Source organism: Herpailurus yagouaroundi, unplaced genomic scaffold (genome assembly GCF_014898765.1).
Source record: "Herpailurus yagouaroundi ecotype Mexico unplaced genomic scaffold, PumYag 29, whole genome shotgun sequence".
In the NCBI taxonomy this organism is placed as follows: domain Eukaryota; kingdom Metazoa; phylum Chordata; class Mammalia; order Carnivora; family Felidae; genus Herpailurus; species Herpailurus yagouaroundi.
In genome coordinates this window covers 48,679,487-48,703,558 of record NW_024412377.1, presented here as the reverse complement: position 1 = coordinate 48,703,558, position 24,072 = coordinate 48,679,487, and the positions used below count along the sequence as shown (strand labels likewise).

Below are 24,072 nucleotides of genomic sequence, written 5' to 3'. Positions count from 1 at the left end.
GGGGGGGGGGGTGGGGGGGCGGGGAGTTGGAGAAGGGAGGCGATCCCAAGCCTAATGGTCACATTCATCTGGAGAGGTTTATATTTTTATTTCTCAGAGAGCCTGAGTGTGCGCGGGGGAGGGGCAGAGACAGAGAGGGAGACACAGAATCCGAAGCAGGCTGCAGGTTCTGAGTTTGACGCGGGGCTGGAACACACCAACCGTGAGATCATGACCTGAGCCGGAGTCAGGCGCCCCTCATCTGGGGATGTTTTAAAAGCTACATTCCCGCGGTGCCATTCACAGTAGACGAAATGAATCATATGTCTGGGTGTGGGACCCTAGAATACCTTCCTTTTTTTGGTCAAGCTCCCAGCGTGGAGCAAACACTTGAAGGTGGTTCTTAAATCTGATAACCGTGTGTAACGCTTGGCGCTGGTTTTACTAAAGACGTTGCCTTTGAAAAGTTCATTCTAGAGAAGTGATAGGGAAATAATTATAATGTCTGTAATATCTCAGGTTCCTTTTGTACATTTAGAAGATTCATCGTTTACTGATTTAAGAGAGCTGCTACTTTGCAGCTAAAAGGACCGAGGATAAGAATTCCTGCTGTGCTTTTTGCTAGCCTTTTGATCTGGTGCAAACACTTCACCTCAATGAGACTCGGGATTTTCCTCTCGAAAATGAAACTGACAGTAGTACTTAACTCTTAGAATTGTTAGGAAGACTAAGGATATAAAACGTACCTGTCATGTAGTTGGCCTTTGGAAAACGGATTAAGTGGGGTGAAACCTGGGCGGTCTAAAATTGATTTTGAAGCACCAGATCAATGCTAATTCTGTAATTTTGTAAGAATTTTGTTATAAGGGAACATTCTTGTTTGGGGGGTATGCGGTAGAGTATTGGGGGAAACCAATAAGGCAAATGAGGGAAAATGTTATTAACATTTGGAGAATCTGGGTGAAGAATATGGAAAGTTCTTTGTACTTTTCACACAACGTTCTGTAAGTCTGAATTTATATTTGTTTTTAAAAAGTTGATTATTACTGTTTGCAGCTATCGTGTTGTAAGTGAAACAGTACACAGTGTCTTTTGTTTTATTTTATTTTTTTAAGTTTATTTATTTTTGAGAGAGAGAGAGAGAGACAGCATGAGCAGGGGAGGGGCAGAGAGAGAGAGAGGGAGACATAGAATCCAAAACAGGTTCCAGGCTCTGAGCTGTCAGCACAGAGCCCCACGTGGGGCTCGAACTCACAAACCGCAAGATCATGACCTGAGCCGAAATTGGATGTTTAACCGACTGAGCCACCCAGGCGCGCCCAGTACACAGTGTTTAGACACAGTGTTTATAACCTTACAATCCCGTGTAGTTTCACCCCTTTTTCCTTTAGGGCTGTCTTATATTACATAGGAATATCTTATATCCACCGCTCATATTGATGAAGTCATGGATTATACTCTTCAAACAATGCTGCATTAAACACCCTTAACACACAAGTTTATGTACTTGTGCCAATATTTGCGTAGAATAAATTTTTAGAAGTAGAATTGTTGCTTCAGAGAATATCAGCATTTAAAATTTTGATACTGCCAAATTAAGTTCCACATGTGTATGTTTCCTGTTACTTGTGTATGAGAACTGCCCCATATTCTCTTGGGTGGTACTGGCCCACCAGCCACGAGTGTTATGTGGTGGTTGTGAAGATGGCTTCTATGAGAACTGAGGTGGGTCCCCTCCACCCCGACAGGTTTCGCTGGGGCCAGAATAGCTAAGAGCTTCTTCTAAAACTGGGATGGCACTGAAGAAAATGAGAGAAAGGAGAGTATGACCTCTGTGGAAGCCAGTGCCTGTCACATAGAAGGTGTTCTGATATTTGTTGAACGATGGGTTATTTGAAATCTTCATAGTCTGTTAGATGAAAATTCTTAAAATTTGCTTCTAAAAGTGTACTAGTCTGAATACTTTCCTGTCTTTATTCGGCATTTGCATTTTCCTTGTCCTCTTTTGTCAATTTTTCTGTTTTTTAAAAAACACAGGTTTTGAAAAATCTCATTGATTGGACTTTTATTGAGGGTCTTGTAATGCTGGAGGTAGAGCTGTGAACAAGACAGGCAGTTCCTGAAGTCCTAATGCTTTCCTTCCAGTGGGGGTGGAGTCAGAGAAAATATGTTTTTAAAAAGTCAAAATAAAATTGCTAGTATTTGCTCCTTTTTAGACTTGTGTTTTTCTCCCAGAAGAATGGGATTATTTTTTAATTTTGCTTATGATATATTTTCCAGTGTGGAATTTTTAGATTTATTTTTTGGTAGTTTGATCTGTTGGTCTTTTGTAGTAGCCTTAAAACTTGTAGTTAGTTATTGAGTTATTATTTTTTTTAATCTATTTTCCTTGATAGATTGTAAGCAAAACTATAATGGAGGTAGTGTTTTTTGTTTATCATTGAAAGATAGTATGGTGTACTGTTTGAAGTCTTTAGGTTCTGGATCCTTCCTCTACTACTTGGTGACGTTATACAAGTGGTTCAACCTTTCTGAGCCACAATTGTCTCCTCTCCAAAACGGAAGCAGCTTTTCTCACAACCACGAGAAAAGTACTTATAACTATCTGGCACATAGTATGTCTCATATATTATCTGTTGTCATAATCATCATGCCTGGATACTCGTTGTCCTATATCAGACAAACCGTAAACAACCAAAAGAGTGAATACACATTAAAGATGTTTGTACCTACTTCCAAATTCCCATTGATTTGGAGTTGTCTTGAAATGGATGAAGCTGCTCAACAAATGCTTATGAAACTTCTGTGTACAAGGTTGTGGATATAGAACTATGATAGAGAGTCCTTCCTCTTATGGAGCTTGTAGTTTGCTCAGGGAGAGAAATCAAATACCGGTTCTAATAGTATAGTATAGTTAAAGAATAGTGTAAAAATAGTAGATTAAAGACAGTTCTGCTAGGATATAGTGAAGGAGAAGGCATGTGGGATGAAAACAATTAATACTGGCTATTATGTGGAAGAACAGTAGTGAAAGCGGAAGGATCCTTGGGGGAAGCCATTATATCCCTGGCAAGAAGGAATGGTGGTTTGGCCAGAACTGATGAATTTGAGATAGTGAAGGTGTGGAATCAGCAGGACTTGATAAATTTGTGATGGGGAGGAGAGGAGGTAATTCTTTTTTTGAATGCTTTATGAGACATTCAGAAGAAACTGAGGCAGTCTCCATTGGAGGTAGAAAGTACAGAGTCCTAAATCATAGACCAGGGTTTCTCCACTTTGGCACAATATATTGATATTTGGGGATGGATAGTTCTTTGTTGGGGGCTGTCATGTAAGGGTTTAGCAGCATCCCTGGCCTCTACCCATTAGATGCCAGTAGCACTCTATCCCCCAGTTGTGACAAATAAAAATGTCTCCAGATTTTGCCATATGTCTCCTAGTGGGCAAAATTGACCTTGGTTGAGAACCAGTGATAGAATTGGTGTTTAAGGCTGTAGAATTGACTGAGATTACGCAAGGGAGACTGTAAAGCAGAGGTCTAAAACTGCAGACCACGAAGATTGTTGTAGATAAATTCTTTTTGACCCCACAGAACTTGACAGTTTCTGGACTTAGTTACCACTATTTAAAAATCGAGACATTCTGCATAAAATCTGGATTTTTGCCCTCGTTTCAGAAATCAGGAAACTGAGGAACAATGATTTTTCATTCCCACATGAAATCTAATGGCTGGAGGCTTTAAGATCTGGCTGGCATGCATGTACTTAATTCATCTGAATCCTTGCCCCAGAGTGCTTCACTGTTTTCGTTGCTTGCCTTTTCCCTTCGGCACTTGAGTTTGTGATGCCCTAGTTTAGAGTGAGAAGAGGGCCCCAGAGCAACCCTCTGAGGCATGCCAACATTAAAATTTGGGTGGAGTAGAGGCAGTGAAGGAGCTAGACGGGGAGTGGCCAGTGAGGTAGGAGAGAAACATAAATGTAGGCTCACAGAAGCCAAGGGAGAAGGGAAGTGTGGTGAAAAAGAAGAAAATGCTGAAGAATCATTGAGTAAAATCACCTTTGAAAAATACCCATTGGATTTGCTTGTTTGGTGATTGCTGATGACCTTGATAAATGGTTTTTGTGGAGTTAGTAGGTTGAGGCCAAATTGGATAATGACAAAAATGAATATGCAGCGTGTGTAATTTGGCTGTAGAGAGGAGTAGAGAAATGGAATAACTGGTGAGGAATCCAGATTTTATTTAAAGATGAAAATATACTACACATTTTTTGTGCTGATGAAAACCTTAAGCAAAGAAAGAAAAATTATCGGATGATTGAAGATATAATGCTAATTAGAAAAAGATGGCAGTCTTACCCTGTTGTTCTAGAAACTAAGGAGATCATTTTGTCCTGGGCCCCAAACTGCCAAGGAAAAAAAAGGAAAATACTCTGTAGTATACAATGTGACAGGTTTGTTTTGTAGCTCTACTCTAAATTTTTGGTTTATTTCCATAGATTTTTGATCTTCTGCAATGGGTGAGCCACAACAAGTGAGTGCCCTTCCGCCACCTCCAATGCAGTACATCAAGGAATATACAGATGAAAATATTCAGGAAGGCCTAGCTCCCAAGCCTCCACCTCCAATAAAAGACAGTTATATGATGTTTGGCAATCAGTTCCAATGTGATGATCTTATCATTCGCCCTTTAGAAAGTCAGGGCATCGAACGACTTCATCCTATGCAGTTTGATCACAAGAAAGAACTGAGAAAACTCAATATGTCTATTCTTATTAATTTCTTAGACCTCTTAGATATCTTGATAAGAAGCCCTGGGAGTATAAAACGAGAAGAGAAGCTAGAAGATCTTAAGCTGCTTTTTGTGCATGTGCATCATCTCATAAATGAATACCGACCCCACCAAGCAAGAGAAACATTGAGAGTCATGATGGAGGTGCAGAAACGTCAACGCCTTGAAACAGCTGAACGGTTTCAAAAGCACTTGGAGCGAGTCATTGAGATGATTCAGAATTGCTTGGCTTCTTTGCCTGATGATTTGCCCCATTCAGAAGCAGGGATGAGAGTAAAAACTGAACCAATGGATGCTGATGATAGCAACAATTGTACTGGACAGAATGAACAGCAAAGAGAAAATTCAGGTCATAGGAGAGACCAGATTATAGAGAAAGATGCTGCCTTGTGTGTCCTCATTGATGAAATGAATGAAAGACCATGAAGGACGTTTCTTCTTTTTTTTCTTTTCCCTTGTCAGTAAATGGCGTATATTGGTTAATTTGCTCTTGGAGAGTCTTAAAAGAGGTATATCTAGAAGTCATGTAAATGGCTTGACTCCAGCCTTATCAATCATGAGATGTCACAGGCCATTTCACTTTATGACAAACATAGGCAAATGAGTATGCATACATTAAGGGTAATCGCCTTAAAAAGCAGAGTGCTGCAGTTGTGTGAAACATTCCTGGTTTTGGAGTTGCATAGAATGTTGGAGATATCCTCAGTAATAGCAGGCCTTCATCTTTGAAAAGTAGATTTGTCATTTGCTTTAAGAATGATCGATAAATAAAGGATAACAAGCTGAATAAATGTGAAATTCTAAAATCTTTAGATTTATTTTACTTAATCTCTAAAAAAGTAGTATAACATGCTAAAAGAGAGGAATCCCATAGAGTTATAAAACAGCAGTTTTGTGTTTCCTCTCTACTGCTTCTGTAAACACATATCTGAGCTACTTGACCCTACCCTGGATAGGTCTCATAATTTTTTTCTACTCAGATAATAAATCCTTTGATCACTTTTAGTTACAAACATTCATTTTTGTAAATGTCTAATTAGCTATGCATTTTCCTTAAAGCTATGCTCAAGACTTGATAAGGCTGGAAGCCTGCATTGGGAAGGGGATTTGATAGCAGAGACTATTGGATTGTGTGCTGGAGATTCTTGTTCCCTTAAGATGTGGCTGCCTGCCAGGGTCTACATTTTTTCACTCCTCTTGGGTCTACACATGGGACTAAGTTCTTAGCAATGGAGTATGGATACAAAAATTCAGGCCATTTCCATAAAAATTTCTTGGCGTGTTCCTCCATTCCCTTCTCATCTGCTGGTTGGATGGCTGCACCTAGGATGACTGTGGAAGCCACTTGAAGATGATAAAGGTTCAGTCAGTTGGGTCTTTGAGTGACTAGGACTAAGCCCTTCTTTTATTATCCACCCACCCACCCTAGTTGATTTGACCAGGAGCAAGAAGTCAGCTTGTTTTGAGCACTGAAATTTTATTTCTGCACTTTTCTGCCCTCCACCCTCTCTTCCACCAGGGGCTTGGTGGAGAATCTTCTTTGTTTCTGAAGTTCTCTGCTGGTCTTTCTTTTTATGTAGGCCAGTGGTTCTCAAAGTGTTGTCTAGCAGCATTACATCACTTGGGTACTTGTTAGAAATGTAGATTCTCAGGCCTCACCCTAAATCTACTAAATCAAACTCCATGGGTAGGGTCCAAAAAGCTGTGGTCTAAAAAGCTCTCAGGTTCTCATACACACTCAAGCTTAAGAATCACTGATAAAGGTAGTGCTTTTTCCCAGGTGTCCCCTTTGGGTCTTTCCTCAGTTCTTGGTTTCCAGTATATCACCCTTCAGGGATTTGCTCTATGAAGGTTTCTAGTTCTAGAACTGGCAAAGTCCAGTTTAATGTAGCCACAGGCCTATTCTGTATGTGAAACATTCATGCATCTTTTTCTTTAAAAATCTTGGGAATGTAGACTATTGCCAAATAGATACTTCTCTGTTAGGCAGCTAGTTGGCCAGTCTAATTTTTTTTTTTTTTCCTGTTATGTGTTTGGTATAGATGTTTGGGCTCAGGGAACACAGTCCAGGCTCTTTAAAGCTTAAGTTGAAGTGCATAACACTTGAGCAACTCTCCAAAGAAATCTTCCTTTGACCTCAACCTTTTGTTAACCTTGCAGATGTTGGGCCAAGAGGTACTAAACCAATTTTGGCTTGCTTTGCAATTGTTTGCATGGAAAAAACTAAATAAGTCTCATAACATTACAAGAGTCACAACATCATTTGTATGAGGGTGTGTGTGTGTGTGTGTGTGTGTTTAGGGAGGATTAGGGATTAAAATTCCATGAGGAATCTTAAATTCTGACTTTGGAGGATCTGATCTTGCAGGTCTAGGTGGCACCTGACCAAAACTCTTAAATTAGAGTTCTAATGTGAACTGCAATTACAATGAGATGAAGGAGCAGTCGTGATCTGATAACTGTTACAAGGTTAAAAGTTAATATAGTCTTTCAATCTTGTGAGGGTCAAAATATATCTCTGCATTCCTAGTTATAATGAATATTCCTGATAGACTGATTCCTCAAAGTGAGATATCTGCGATAGCCTGGCACTTCTTGAAATTACTGATGTCCAGACCACAGAGATTCTGATTTCATTGTTTTGGAGTGGGCCTTGGGCACTGGTTTTAAGAAATCTAGATGACTTCACCGTGTAGTGGGCTAAAGGAATATTGTATTCGTACTCTGCTCTAGCTAGTTGAAGCAAAAAGACAAACTTTTGAAGTGATAACTGTGCTGTTATATGATGAAAGGATAAATTGACCATCCAAACTATTAACAGGACTAGGAAGGGGTCCAGAGCATCTGACTCAAACTCCATTCAGATCCCTTCATTATTTCTCCTGTATGGTTTCTTTCTGTTAGTTTCATTTTCTTTACAAACCAGCCTTTTTATGAATGGATGGAAAACATGGCTGCTAACAGTTCCCAAGTGTTAAGTCTTTCTGCCCCACTGCCTGAAAAAAGGAGGACTAATTAACCAGTCCAGAGAGGGAATTAGGGGTGGCATTCCTGATCCCAGCTGGGGCCTGAATCCTGTAAGAATTTGGCAGTCCCCAAGATGTCCACGTATGGAAGATAGTCTACCTCTTGAGAAAGGAGGTGCTGAGTTGATCATACTGTAGATACCCACTACAAATTGAGCACATGTAAGTTTTTGATAAAAATAAACAGGTTGTATCTTAACTAAATAGAATTTAAGTAAACATTTGAAAATAAAGGGAAAAAAATAAATAGGTTGTGTTAATTTATATTCCCAATCCCTCTCCTCCCCATCATTTGTTAATTGTCTTCATTTAGTGAAAAATGTGGCCCTCTCCCTGACATTGGTCTAGTTACTAGGGAAATGGAGAGTGGGGAGGAAAATGAAAGATGAGCAAGAAAACAAATGTGTTTTAACTTTCTGGCCATTACAACACTCAGAAGAATCTTCTAATTTTATTCCTATTGCTTGCTAAAAATTCGTTGTCCATGTTATCTTTTCAAATTATGTTTACATGTGCACATTTGTTAAGGGCTTTGGAAGGAAGCTTCAACTGTGTTGTGCTGTGTTTCTGAGAAAAGGTCTGTGCTAGATTCTGAGGTCACTGGGAACACCAAATAGAAGTGTCTCATGAGGAAATAAAAAGCATGATTTGGGTGAAAAAGGCTATTAATGCCTGCAGCATAGGGAAGAGTTTGGAGCTGGAGAAGCACATGGAGGGCAGATTATAGGCTTTAGGTAAAGGGAAGGAGTTTGTTTTTCCCTAAATAAGAATGGAAATCAATAACAACTGTTGAGAGATCTTTGTTAACACTGCTCTAATCACTTTACGTACATATATTCATTTTATTCTCGCAACATCCCAATGAAATCAGTATGATTTTTTTTTCAATATATGAAATTTATTGTCAAATTGGTTTCCATACAATACCCAGTGCTCATCCCAAAAGGTGCCCTCCTCAATACCCATCACCCACCCTCCCCTCCCTCCCACCCCCATCAACCCTCAGTTCTCAGTTTTTAAGAGTCTCTCATGCTTTGGCTTTCTCCCACTCTAACCTCTTTTTTTTTTTTTTTTCTTCCCCTCCCCCATGGGTTTCTGTTAAGTTTCTCAGGATCCACATAAGAGTGAAAACATCAGTATGATTTTTATATCCATTACAGATGAGGAAGCAGAGGTTCAGAGAGCTTATGTAATTTACCCAAGGTCACCAAGCTAGCGGGTAGCAGAACCAGGATTGAAACCTAGTTTCAAAACCTAAACACTCAACCTCCATACTTTAGCACCTTCCTACTGCATCATATAATTAATAAGTCATCGTGGATCCTAGAATGGAATCCCATATTTTGATCCTAAAGTCCATACTCTCAGAGACTACACGATCCTGGGCTGAGGGAGGAACAGATCTGTAGATGGAAATTAGTGTTAAGGCATTTATATCTTAGACCTCCGTAGGTATCTTAAGGAGATACTGTGCTTATAGGGCTAATGTTCCATAAAAACCACTCTTGGCAGGTATTCTGCCACTTTATGAAACTGAGGATCAGTTTTGTGGCTTGCCCAGGTGGTGTATCTAAATTAGAATCTGGGTCAGGGTTGACAAACTTTTTCTGTAAACACCGGTTAGTAAATATTTCAGCCATTGAAGACTGTAAGGTCTGTCACAACTACTGAATTATTGTGGTACAAAAGCAGCCATAGACCATACCTGAGTAAATGAGTGTGGCTATGTTCCAATACAACTTTATAGGCACTGAAACTTGAATTTAATAATTTTCACATTATGAAACATTCTTTTGATTTTTTAAAACCATTTAAACATATAAAATAATCCTTAGCTTGTGGCCTGTACAAAAACAGGCCACTGACTGAATTTGGCCTATGGGCTATGATCTGGGTGGTTGGATTCAAAACCCTGGAGTGTGTGCACAAAACCACAAAAAATCACAGAAATAAAAATTATAGAATTATTCTAAGGCCTAAATAAGATTATGGCTACAAACCACTTGGCACAATTTCTGGTATTTAGGAATCTATCCAAGGTCAGTTAATATCTTCCCTGATAAGACTTTTGTCTTCACGTGGCATTTAGATTCAGATCGAAGAACTGTTCTCAAATTGCAATGCAATGAGTCTAACAGTAAGTGGCACTCTTCCCTTGAGTTCAGAAGCTGCAACCATGGAGAAGGCTAGAGATGCTCAGTGCTGCTAATGATACTGAGCTTTGTTTTTAATTCAACAAGTGAAACTCGTTGCCTGTGCCTCTGGCCTACAAAATCTTTTCTCATGGAGAGAACAGGGTGTGAATTTTTCAAAATAATCAGTATTATGTTGTGAATACAAGTCTTGTATTCAGAGCCTTGCTCTCCTGGACAAGACCTGGGGAAGGCCTCAGGCACTGTTGGTTAGCACTGAGTGAATGATGACAAGATGTTTCTTACATTTGCTTAACACACAAGACCAAGGTCTGTGAAGCTGCTGGTTCCCTGTCTACCCCTAGGTTTGGAATAAGGGAAGACATTCAAAGGATGGGACTCAGGTGGGGAGGTGTATGGCTGGGCTGATCAGGAATGCATTGTATCAGAACTACAAGGAAAGATGTCTTTTGCCTCTTTATTGACTTTCCCATTCATTCATTCATTCATTCATTCGACCAACATGAGGATCTGCTATGAATACCATGCAACTGTTAGGAACTGTTAAGAATGAGAATACTGACATGGAAAGATATTCTGGATATGATAAAATCAGGTTAAGATGTGTAGTCTGAGTTCATATTTGTGTCTATCAGTGGATAGCCAAATTGGAAAAATAAAAATGATCTTACGGATGAATAAATTGAGACTGAAGAATGTAACTTACTATACACTGAGGACATTAAAACTAGCAATGAGAAAATTAAAATTCAGGTTTAGGGGCGCCTGGGTGGCGCAGTCGGTTAAGCGTCCGACTTCAGCCAGGTCACGATCTCGCGGTCCGTGAGTTCGAGCCCCGCGTCGGGCTCTGGGCTGATGGCTCAGAGCCTGGAGCCTGTTTCCGATTCTGTGTCTCCCTCTCTCTCTGCCCCTCCCCTGTTCATGCTCTGTCTCTCTCTGTCCCAAAAATAAATAAAACGTTGAAAAAAAATTTTAAAAAATTCAGGTTTAAAAGAGAAGAGAATGAGCAAGGCATGGTAGAATTTGGGGCTTTTCTATTTACTAGCTCTGTAGCCTTGGTTGACACTCAATTTTCTTAACTATGATAATTCTAGCACCCATCTCCTAGGGTAGGTAGTGTTAATGTAGAAAGTGAAAGAGAAGACCCATTCCAATTCTTTCTGAAACTCGTTTGTCCCCAAGCAACATAGTCCATTAGGTCTCAGGCTTGCTAATCAATCTGTGCAGAAGTATCTGATCTGGGAGGGCTGAGGTGGTGCCTGCTTGAGTGGTGCATGAGCCTTGGCTCTAAGCCACTGCTCCTTTAGGAGAAAGTGATAAAAATAAAAAAGAGGAAGGCACAAATAATAGCAGAAATGAAAAAGGAGAATTCCTGTAGATTTTATAAACAGTATGAAATAATGCGAAAATACTAGATGTGAAAATCTAGACAAAATGGACAAATTCTTATAAAATTACCAATTTTGTTTATGAATAGAAAACTTGAATAGAAAAAAATCTTAATGATTTTTTAAAAAAGAAACCAGTAGTCAAAATCTCATAAAATTTTAAGTTCAAATAGCTTTGCTGGCAAGTTCTATCAACCATTGCCAGAAAAACAAAACAAATCAAAACAAACTTATTTTATACAGACTCTTTCAGAGAATAGATAAGGGGAACATTTTATAAGAATAACATAAAATATCAGTACATTCAACCTAGGAATATGCAAAAATAAAAAAGTAATGTTTATTTTAGGAATGTAGAATAGAAAATTAATGTAGTCTGACACAATAGTAGATTAAAGGAGAAAAATCACTGAATCTTCTCAACTGATGCACAAAAGGCATTTATAAAATTTAGTATCCATTCACGAAAAAAGAAAAAAGTCTCTTGGATATTTAGGAATGGAGGAGAACTTCGCCAACGTAATAAACAGTAGCTCCATAAAACTACACCATAATACATACCCAAGGTGGAAGCTGAAACCTTTTCTTTAAGAGCTAGAATGAAACAGGATGCCTGCTATCAAAATTTCTGTTAAATTTGAACTAGATTCCCTATCCAGCATGGCAAGGAAAAAAATGTAGGATTGAAAATGAAGACACTAAACTGTCATTATTTGCAAGAAATATGACTATACAGAAAATGCAATATAATCTATAGATAATTTATTAATAAGAGAATTTACTGGTTGGAGGAAAAAAAACATTCTAAAATAGAGTGCATTTCAGAATACCAGAAACAAACAACATAAAAACTTAAAAATAAGATACTATGTAAAAAAGCATCAATAATATAAAGTACCTAGAAGAAAATCAAGGTACCAGTTGAAGACCTCTATGGAGGAAAGTTAAAAATTTTATTAAGGGGAAAATTAAAATCTAGATAGATAAGACATGTTTATGGACTGGAACACTCAATATTGTAAAGAGGCCAAATTTATTCCACAAGGTGGGAATATTTATTTATAACAGATATTTATTTATAACAGATTAAATCAGGAGGACTGGTATCCAAAATATGTAAATTATTCATATAAATTGATAGGCAAAAAATTGAGAAACCCAACAGAAAAATGGGCAAAATAAATATTTGTCCTCTTAACACTCTCCAAATCCAAATGGTTCACAAACAAAAGAAAAGGCACTTTATTAACCTCTCTAGTAAAGAAGAAAATGCAAATTAAAGCCACAGTGAGAAGCTATCATATCCTTTAGCAGTTTGGAGAAAAAAAAAATCTGGCAATGCTAAGTGTTGGTGAGGATGCATAATAAGATAAATTCTTATATACTGCTTGGAGATGTCTTGGGAAACAGGCATCTAATAAGGTCCAAAATGTATATCCCCTCTTACCCAGTAATTCCACTCAGAAATATACTCCAGAGAAGGTTCTGTATGTGTGCATCAGGATTTGAGTACGAGAATGTCCAGGGTGGCATTGTTAGTGATAACTGAAACAGAAGATGAAGTGCTCATCTAAAATGAACAAATAATTTTTTTATGTTTTTATTTATTTTTTGAGAGGGAGAGAAACAGAGAGAGAGAGAGAGAGAGAGAGAGAGAGAGAGAGAGAGAGAATGCAAGTAAGAGAAGGGCAGAGAGAGAGGGAAACACAGAATCGGAAGCAGGCTCCAGGCTCTGAGCTGTCAGCACAGAGCCCAACGTGGGCCTTGAGCTCATGAACCGTGAGATCATGACCTGAGACAAAGTCAGATGCTTAACCAACTAAGCCATCCAGGCGCTCCCAAAAAATGAACATATAATTTGGGACATATCCATTCCCAGAAAAATATCCAGTAATAAACAACCCATAGGAATACACAACAGCATGAACGAACCTCACAAATACATTGTTGAGTGAAAGAAGCAAAACACAAAAACTTGCAGATGATGTGATATCATTCATATGATGTTAAAAAACAAGCAAAACCATACATATAATTTTGGAATGCAAACACAGGTGGTAAAACCGCAAAATAAACCAAATGATTATTGCAAGGTTTAGAATAGTAATTATCTGTAGGAGAGGAGGAAGATTTTGTGATCAGGAAAAGACATACGAGCTCGGAATGGGTGTCAGCAGGACTTGAGGAGATGGAGAGTGTTTTCCCTTTTGTTTTGAGTCCTGGTTGAGTGTTTGCTTTATAAACATCTGTACCCTATAAATTTATATGTGCAATGTTTTATATATCTGTCATATTTTCCACCAGACAGCAGTTTAACCTCAAAGCCATGTTGTGACATCATCATGCACCCATTGTCTTGGAAAAAATTAAAAATTCTGATGGAACTGTTACTGGCAAAGATATGGAGCATCGTAAGAGTTCTCCCTGGCAGTGAGAATGTAAAGTGGAGTAAGCGCTTTGGAAAACTTCTCACCCACAGTCCTGTAAAGTGGATGCCTATGAAAACAGAAAAATGACAAAGTAGGTCAGGGACCAAGAGGGAAAGTAGGAGAAGGGGAGGGGAGGGGAGAGGGGGAGAAGGGGAGGGGAGGGGAAGGGGAGGGGAGGGGAGGGAGGAAAAAAAAAAGAAGAAAGAGACCTCATGGGATTGATGAGGAGTATGTGGCTTGAACTGAGGAGTTCAATTAGCTTGACAATCTGCACCTGAAGTAAAAGACTAATAATTAAAGACTAGAAAGAAGTGGCACCACACTGGAGACGTTCTCAGGATGAGTGACCATTCATGCAGCTCCCCACACCAGAGTGGTCTCTGGAGGAAGTAGTGGGATCTGCATTTTCATGAGGAGACCGCAGGTAGGAGCTCCCACAGTGACTCACACAGAGTTCAATGGAATTTTCTTGACGGTAGACCCCCCTTTCATTTCTCAGTTTCGTCACCGGGAGTCTCGCTGAGTTATTAAGGGTACATTATTTTGCACCGCTCCCCACTTCCTCTGTTCTGAAGAGTTTGGTTATGTGGGCAGGGGCAGCATTAACTTCCCTCTGGAGTTACTTGCTGAGTAAGTGTTGCGATATCTCAGAATGCTGACTTGTCCTTGCTGGGCCATGGTTTTCTATGCTGTGCGCACTGGAGAGGGCTCTAAACTGCTTCTTGCCTTGGTTTGAGAGTGACCTTCAGCTTAATGTCACTGGCATCCATCTATAGTCGCTAAATATAAAAACTGTCTATAAACATGAAAGCTCTTTATCATCTTCCCAGCATTGTGAAGAGCATGTCCTTGTAAGTTCAAAAGCACTTGATTAGTAAAATGCCGGGTTTTTTTTTTTTTTTTTTTTTTTTTTTTTTTTTTGCAAGAAAAAGAACCATGCTCATTTGGAAGGTAGGTTTCCTTTTCCCAGCTCTCCACACCGCCTCTTTCTGGGCGAGTGTCTGTACTGGACATTTTCTTTGGCTGCTCAGCATCCATTTTCCCTTTTGGAATGCACCACACTTTTTCTTTAGGGGAACCACCTTCTTTCACTTTGAGAACACAAGGTTTGGGGATGTGACCCAGGCTCAACCCAATTAGTCCTTTGTGACCCTGTGGACACAGAGAGTTCAGGAATGAGTTGGTGACCCAATGTGAGCCTTTGAGGGTATGTGAATCACTGGACCTGTGTGAGAACAGCCAAGAGACATTCTTGGTATGTGGCCATGTGCTCTGCAGGTGCAGTGGAGGGACACCATCTAGAATCTGAGGAAGGAGCCAAAAATGGAGGCAACTAGAAGTAGGTCCCCAGTGACCTCACTGAGGCCATTGAGTCAAGTCTGCCTGAAGCTAAACTTTTCAATAATGTCAGTCAATAAACTGACTTCATAGTTTAAGCTAGTTAGTTGGATTTTCTGTCAGCTGGTGAGAGAAGAAGGGTTTATTGGCATCAGAACAGCATTAAGATCAGCATGAGAGGTGTTCTGTAGCAACGGAGAAAATCATTTGTCTTGTAAAAGGATCATTATCCCAAAGACCCCGAAGGATCTGGGGCTCCCTCCAGGGATGCCCAGGATCTTTGGTCTGAAGTAACCCTCTCAGTGCTGGGGTGGGGAGGGCAATGCTGAAAGCAACCTGATGCAAATGAGTGTACCGAGACCACAAACATAAAAGTAAAATAAAAATAAAAGGACTTTCGTCTGAGGTAAAGTCTACAAACTGATAGGCAGTCTATATATATTTAGGTATAAAGACATGTTTTGTGGGGCGCCCAGGTGGCTCAATCACTTGAGCGTCCGACTTCAGCTCAGGTTATGATTTCAGAGTTCATGAGTTCAAGCCCTGCATCGGGCTCTGTGCTGACAGCTCAGAGCCTGGAGCCTGCTTCGGATTCTGTGTCTCTCTTGCTTTCTGCCCCTCCCCTGCTCATGCTCTGTCTATCTCTCTCTCTCTCTCTCAAAAATGAATAAATATTAAAAAATATATTTTTTAAAAAAGGAAATGTTTTGTACCTTCTCCTAGATCCCTTTGTGTTCATGATGTTCCTAATTGTTTATGAGTGAGACTTTCTTTCTGGTGATATACTCACAAGATGTACTCACATGAACATGCTTGTATACAGTTTATTTATTTTGAGAGAGAGAGAGAACACGCAAAAGCAGGGCAGGGGCAGAGAGAGAGGGAGAGAGAGAGAATCCCAAGTAGGCTCTATACTGTCAGTGCAGATCCCAATGCTTGAACCCATGAACTGTGAGGTCATGACCTGAGCTGAAATCGAGTCGGGCACTTAATTGACTGAGCCACCCAGGTGCCCCGATCATGTTTGTATATTAGAGACACACAGAAAAATATCTGAAAGGAGATCCATTATGTTGACAGGGGGTATTTTGTGAAACTGAGATTATGCCATTTTTTATCTATCTATCCATCTTTCCATCTATCTATCTATCTGTCTTCTTATTTTATTTTTTTCAGAATTTTCTACAGTAACCATAACTTATATAATAAAAAAGTTTTCAAGTACTATACAGACACACAGGTTTACAAGTACTTTTATTTAATTATTTAAGTTTTATTTAAATTCCAGTCCATTAACGTACAGTGTAGTGTTAGTTTCAAGTGTACAATATAGTGACTCAGCAATTCCATATATTACCTGGTGCTCATCACAAGTACTGTCCTTAATCCCCATCACCTATTTCAGCCATCCCCCACTGACCTCCCCTCTGGTAACCATCAGTTTGTTCTCTATAGTTAGGAGTCTGTTTCTCTCTCTCTCTTCTCCTTTGCTCGTTTGTTTTGTTTCTTAAATTCCACACATGAGTGAAATCATATGGTATGGTTTATCATGTGACTGACTTATTTCCAACAAGCACTTTTAAAGAGAAGTCACATGAGTTGCAATTTGGAAGTCAGAAGATCTAGCTCAAGATTTCTTCACTTCTTACCCTTAAAATCTGACGTTACTGCCTCCCTTTGCAAAATTTTGGGACTAATACTCTATGGGAACTGAGATGTTGTGGTTTAAATAAGAGAAGACTTTTTATTCAAATCAAGTACATATAGGATTCCATATGTAGTCATCTCTCCAATACCCATTCTTCTGCAGCTCCCCAATTGTACAAGGTAGATTCTAATTGGACTGAATTTTTCCAGATAATCCCATCTATATCACCCTTGTTCTCCTGTCTCCTGAACTGGGTAAAATTCTCTACTTCCATTTTACGAATTTTGTCAAGTGGCCCTTTCATTATCTGTCATTGTGAATTCTTTTTTTTTTTTTAATTTTTTAAAATGTTTTATTTATTTTTGAGACAGAGAGAGACAGAGTGTGAGCAGGGGAGGGGCAGAGACAGAGAGTGAGACACAGAATCCAAAGCAGGCTCCAGGCTCTGAGCTGTCAGCACAGAGCCCGATGTGGGGCTCAAACTCACAGACTGCGAGATCATGACCTGAGCCGAAGTCAGATGCTTAACCGACTGAGCCACCCAGGCGCCCCTGTAATTGTGAATTCTAACAACACATAATTCTGATGTTTTCATTGGGTGCTTAGAGGCTATCTTTAGGGAGTCAGAAGTTTTTTTTTTTTTTTTTTTGCCACTTTTCCTGCTGACACGGAAAAAGCAAAAACACAAACAATCTGTGCAGTGGTATTGTATACAGTAGTTTTTATGTAGTACCCTCTACCTAATTATAGACAGCCCTCTCTAAACGCTCCCTTAAGAGAATTCACAATACAACTTTCTGAACACAATTTAGAAATGAATTAATTACAATACAAAAGGCTTCTTTACCAGAAACACATTTAAGTGTTCCTTTTATAAAGCAAACTTCCATTGCACATAATTAAAGAATCATAGGCCTCTATGGATCTTTTATGATCAACTTTACAAATAAACAGACATGAAGTATCCATTTCACGGGGATAATAACATTATTGTTTTTGCCTAATGTTTCCATCTAGTGGCATCCACATGGCTGTAATAAAGAATGGGGAAGTTCTATAGCAGCTGGAATGAAGAGATCTTTGGAATAGAAAGTTAATTAATTAATTGGTTAAATAATTAATTTTCTTTTAAACTTTTTATTTAAATTCAAGTTAGTTAACATACAGTGCAATATTGCTTTCAGGAGTACAAATCAGTGATTCATCACTTACATTAGACACCCAGCTCTCATCCCAACAAGTGCCCTCCTTAATGCCCATCATCCATCTAACCCATCCCCCACCCACCTTCCATCCATTAACCTTCAGTTTGTTCTCTATTGTTAAGAGTCTTGAGGAGTCAACATGGCAGAGAAGTTTGAGGGTCAAAGTTCCCTTGTCCCTCAAACACAGCAGTATTGAGGCCAGAAGACTGGCAATTCAGGCTACAGAGTGACAGAAACATCTCCAGGGGCCCACAGGGACAACAACTTGGTGGTCCATAGGTGCGTGATTACTAATGGGGAAAGATAAAACAGGCAGTGTAGGTGTAAGGAGGGGAGGGATTCCCTTCTGTGGAGAGACAAAAGGAAGAAGAAAGAGAGGCTGTGGAAGTGTAGGATTGTATTTGGACAAGAAGAAAACCACTCACCAGGGAATGGAAAAAACAGAGAAAGAACCAATTTCTAACTGGGGGGCTTCCTTCACCCTGTTTGCACACCCTGGGCTTGGTAACCAGCTCAGAGTTGCAGTCGAAAAAAGCAGTCTTCTCCCTTGGGTGCTGTGGGAAGAAGGTATACAGTCTCCAAGCACAAAAGAACCTGCAGCCACCCACTAGCCAGAGGCCCTTTGTCAGTTGGCTGGCGGAGTGGCTCTACCCTGGAAGGGGGACATGTGGAGCAGGATCCTTTAAGACATCAACAAACTGGCCCACTTGTGCCCATACAGCACTGTGAGGATGGCCTGAACAGAGTGGTTTGGTGGGGGGAAGAGGGAGACTGGGACATTGCCGTTTTTCTCCTCATCACCAACAAGGTGGAGCTTCGGGGAATGGAGAGTGGGCCCACATTGGAGGCGGGACCCACCTACACCTAACCACATCCCTCTGTGCCTGGAAACTGTGTATCTACTGGAGCAAGATTGACACTGACTGAACCAGAGAGCCCCTCCTCCAGATCAGCACAGCCACTGGCTCTAAGGCATCACTGGCTCTAAGGCACTCAGATATCAGATATTGGTCCAGCAGTTTTGTATTTGCTGATTTGATTCTTGGCCAATTCTTAGTTTATATCATAGGCCTCTATGGATCTTTTATGATAAACTTTACAAATAAACTGAGACATGAACTGGGACATGAATATATATATAATGTATATATTTCCTTACATATTATAAGGAAATATATAATATATATATTATATATATAAGGGAATATATATATAAGGAAATATATAATATATATTATAATAAATATATATATGGAAATATATAATATATATTATAATAAATATATATTATATATATATAATTTTTTTCCTTATACATTTTCTTCCTCTTATTCCTTTCCTTCTCTATTCTGGTTATTCTGGTTGTTGGTTTGTTTAAGCAGACATTTTTAATCTATTCTTTTTACTCATCTTCTGTATCTCCTTCTTCTTTATTTTCCCCTCTCTCTCTGGGTTATACCATATAGTTTCTCTAATTCTCTTCCTGGTCAATTATTTTTCCTTTTCTTTTTCCCCACTCCTGTCATTTCTCTCTTTGTATGGGATAAAGTTTCTCCCACCACCACCCCCTTTTTAAAACTTTTTCCAGGGTTACTTCAATGAACAAATCAAAACACACCTGGTGGAAGGCCTAAACCACCACTACGAGTAGGGAGATAAAGCAACCAGGGTCTTAACAACAGAGAGTATGCAACACACTCCAAAAACCCCTCCTGAAGAGCCAGGCCCTGGACAGTGTATGAGCCCTTTTATTTTTTTATTTTTTTTTTATTATTATTATTATTTTTTTTTTTTATTTATTTTTGGGACAGAGAGAGACAGAGCACGAACGGGCGAGGGGCAGAGAGAGAGGGAGACACAGAATCGGAAACAGGCTCCAGGCTCTGAGCCATCAGCCCAGAGCCCGATGCGGGGCTCGAACTCACGGACCGCAAGATCGTGACCTGGCTGAAGTCGGACGCTTAACCGACTGCGCCACCCAGGCGCCCCTGTATGAGCCCTTTTAAATATAATAGTGCTCAAAGGTGCAGGATACATAATAAGCTATTAAGACACATAAGGGACAGAAAACCAGCCAAAATTATGACCAGAATAATTCTCAAAAGAAATTCCAGGAAGAAATGACAGCTAGAGAATTGCCCAAAACAGATATAAAAAATATATCTGAGCAATAATTTAGAATAATAGTCATAAGATTAAGCTGGGCTCAGGAAAAGCATAGAAGACAGTAGAGAATCTATTGCTGCAGAGATCAAGGAACCAAGGAATAATCACAACAAATTAAGAAATGTAAATGACGTGCAAAATAAACTAGATGCACTGGACAGCAAGGATAGAGGAAGCAGAGGGGAGAATAAGTGAAATAGAAGATAAAATTATGGAAAATGATGAAGCTGAGAAAAAGATAAGAAAATATTAGACCACAAGGGAAGAATTACAGAACTAAGTGATTCAATGAAACATAATAAAATTCATATCATAGGAGTTCCAGAAGAAGAAGAAAAGAGAGAAAAGGGCAGAAAGTTTGCTTGAACAAATTATAGCTGAGAACTTCCCTAATTTGGGGAAGGAGGCAGACATTCAAATCCAGGAGGCACAGAGAACTCCCTTCAGATTTAACAAGAATAGGTCTTCTCCATGGCACATCATAGGGAAACTGGCAAAGTACAAAGATAAAGAGAGGATTATGAAAGCAGTTGAGGGCAAACGTGTCTTAACCTACAAGGATAGACACATAAGGATAGTAGTAGACCTGTCCACTGAAACTTGGCAGGCCAGAAGGGAGTGGCAGAAAATATTCAATGTGCTTTATAGGAAAAAATATATAGCCAAGAATCTTTTGTCCAGCAAAGTTGTTATTCAGAATAGAAGGAGAGATAAAGCCTTTCCCAGACAAAAACTGAAGGAGTTCATGACCACTAAACCATCACTGCAAGAAATCCTAAGGGGGACTCTGTGAATGGAACACTGCAAAGACTACAAAGGACCAGAGACATCACCACAAGCACGAAACCTACAGATAACACAATGATACTAAATCTGTATCTTTCAATAATACTCTGAATGTATATGGACTATATGCTCCAATCAAAAGACATAGGGTTTCAGAATGGATTAAAAAAAAAGATCCATCTATATACTGTCTACGACAGACTCATTTTAGACCTGAGGACACCTTCAGGTTGAAAGTGAGGGGATGGAGAACCATCTATCATTCTACTGGAAGTCAAAAGCAAGCTGGAGTAGCCATACTTCTATCAGACACACTAGATTTTAAACTAAAGGCTGTAACAAGAGATGAAGAAGGGCATTATATCACAATTATGGGGTCTATCCATCAAGAAGAGATAACAATTAGGGGAGCCTGGGTGGTTCAGTTGGTTAAGCATCCGACTTTGGCTCAGGTCATGATCTTGTGGTCTGTGAGTTTGAGCCCCATGTTGGGCTTTGTGCTGACAGCTCAGAGCCTGGAGCCTGCTTCGGATACTGTGTCTCCCTCTCTTTCTTCCCCTCCCCTGCTCATGCTCTGTCTCTCTCTCTCTGTCAAAAATAAATAAACATTACATTTTTTTTTAAAAAGAAGAGATAACAATTATAAATGTTTCTGCCCCAAACTTGAGAGAACCCAAATATATAAATCAATTAATCACAAATGTAAGCAATCTTATTAGTAAGAATATGGTCATTGCAGGGGACTTTAATACTCCACTTACAACAATGGACAGATCATCTAGTCAGAAAATCAATGAAGAAACAATGACCTTGAATGATACACTGGACCAGATGGACTTGACAGATATATTCAGAACTTTTCACCCCAAAGCAACAGAATACACATTCTTCTCAGGTGCACATTGAACATTCTCCAAGATAGATCACATACTGGGTCACAAAACAGCCCTCAATAAATATAAAAGAAGTGAGATCACACCATGCATGTTTTCAGATCACAACGCTATTAAGCTTGAAATCAACCACAAGAAAAAATTTGGAAAGCCTTCAAATGCATGGAGGTTAAAGACTATCCTACTAAAGAATGAATGGGTCAACCAGGCAATTAAAGAAGAAATTAAAAAGTATATGGAAGCAAATGAAAATGAAAACACGAAAGTCCAAACCCTTTGGGATGCAGCAAAGGTAGTCCTAAGGGGAAAATACATTGAAATCCAGGCCTATCTCAAGAAACAAGAAAAATCCCAAATACAAAACCTAACCACACACCTACAGGAACTAGAAGCAGAACAACAAAGAAATCCCAAAGCTAGCAGAAGAAGAGAAATAATAAAGATTAGAGAAGAAATAAACAATATAGAATCCAAAAAACCAGTAGCACAGATCAATGAATCTAAGAGCCGGTTTTTTGAAAAAAATGAACAAAATTGATAAACCACTAGCCGGACTTCTCAAAAAGAGAAATGAGAGAAACCAAATAGATAAAATCACAAATGGTAGAGGAGAGATCACAACCAACACCAGAGAAATACAAACAATTATTAGAGAATACCATGAAAAATTATTTGTCAACAAACTGTACAACCTGGATGAAATGGACAAATTCCTAGATACCCACACACTACCAAAACTCAAATGGGAAGAAATAGAAAATTTGAACAGACCCATAACCAGCAAAGAAATTTAATCAGTTATCAAAAATCTCCCAACAAATAAAAGTCCTGGGCCAGATGGCTTCCCAGGGGACTTCTACCAGACATTTAAAGCATACTTAAAACCTATCCTTATCAAGCTGTTCAAAAAAATAGAAATGGAAGGAAAGCTTCTGGACTCATTCTATGAAGTCAGCATTACCTTGATTCCCAAATCAGACAGAGACCCCACTAAAACGGAGAATTACAGGCCAGTATCACTGATGAACGTGGATGCAAAAATTCTTAACAAGATACAAGCAAATTGAACTCAACAGTATATTAAAAGTATTATTCACCATGATCAAGTGGGATTCATTCCTGGGCTGCAGGGATGGTTCAATACTCACGAGTCAATCAGTGTGATACATCACATTAATAGAAGAAAGGATAAGAACCATATAATCCTGTAAATAGATGCAGAAAAAGTATTTGACAAAATACAGCATCCTTTCTTAATAAAAACCCTCAAGAAAGTTGGGATAGAAGGAACATACCTTAAAATCGTAAAAGCCATATGTGAAAAGCCCACAGCTAATATCATCCTCAATGTGGAAAAACTGAGAGCTTTCCCCCTGAGATCGGGAACACGACAGGGATGTTCACTCTCACCACTGTTGTTTAACAAGTTGTTGGAAGTCCTAGCCTCAGCAATCAGACAACAAAATGAAATAAAAGGCATCCAAATTGGCAAAGAAGAGTCAAATTTTCACTTTTTGCAGATGTCATGATACTCTACTTGGAAAACCCGAAAGACTCAACCAAAAAGCTGCTAGACCTGATATTTGAATTCAACAAAGTCTCAGGATACAAAATCAGTGTACAGAAATTGGTTGCATTTCTATACACCAATAATGAAGCAAGAGAAAGAGAAATCAAGAAATCGATCCCATTTACAATTGAACCAAGAACCAGAAAATACCTAGGAATAAAACTAACCAAAGATGTAAAAGATCTGTATGCTGAAAACTATAGAAAACTTACAAAAGAAATTGAAGAAGACACAAAGCTATGGAAGAAAAGCTCATGGATTGGAAGAACAAATATTGTTAAGATGTCAATACTACCCAAAGCAATGTACACATTCAATGCAATCCCAATCAAAATTGCACCAGAATTCTTCTCAAAGCTAGGACAAACAATCCTAAAATTTATATGGAACCACAAAAGACCCTGAATAGCCAAAGTAATATTGAATAAGAAAACCAAAGCAGGAGACATCAGCGTGGTGGGAGAACTGGACGGCAACAGGCAGAAGAATGAAACTGGACTACTTTCTTACACCATACACAAAAATAAACTCAAAATGGATAAAAGACCTAAATGTGAGACAGGAAACCATCAAAACCCTAGAGAGAAAATAGGCAACAACCTATTTGATCTCGGCCACAGCAACTTTTTACTCGACATGTCTGATGGCAAGGGAAATAAAAGCAAAAATGAACTATTGGGACCTCATCAAGATAAAAAGCTT

At 39.1% G+C, this 24,072-nt stretch overlaps 1 protein-coding gene across 2 annotated transcripts in view; it reads left to right on the top strand.

The window, feature by feature from the left end:
* The window catches only part of MED7 (mediator complex subunit 7), a 6,213-nt gene extending 430 nt beyond the window's left edge, over positions 1–5,783 (top strand). Inside the window, exons 1-2 of one of the 2 annotated variants that reach the window (XM_040443189.1) lie at positions 185–375; positions 4,476–5,783. In XM_040443189.1, the coding sequence (XP_040299123.1) occupies positions 4,493–5,194 (702 nt within the window). In that variant the 5' untranslated portion in view covers positions 185–375; positions 4,476–4,492 and the 3' untranslated portion in view covers positions 5,195–5,783. Of the gene's footprint in view, positions 1–184; positions 376–4,475 lie in introns of those variants that run through there. The other variant, XM_040443182.1, reaches the window with a different exon arrangement.
* The last annotated feature ends 18,289 nt before the right edge of the window (positions 5,784–24,072 follow it).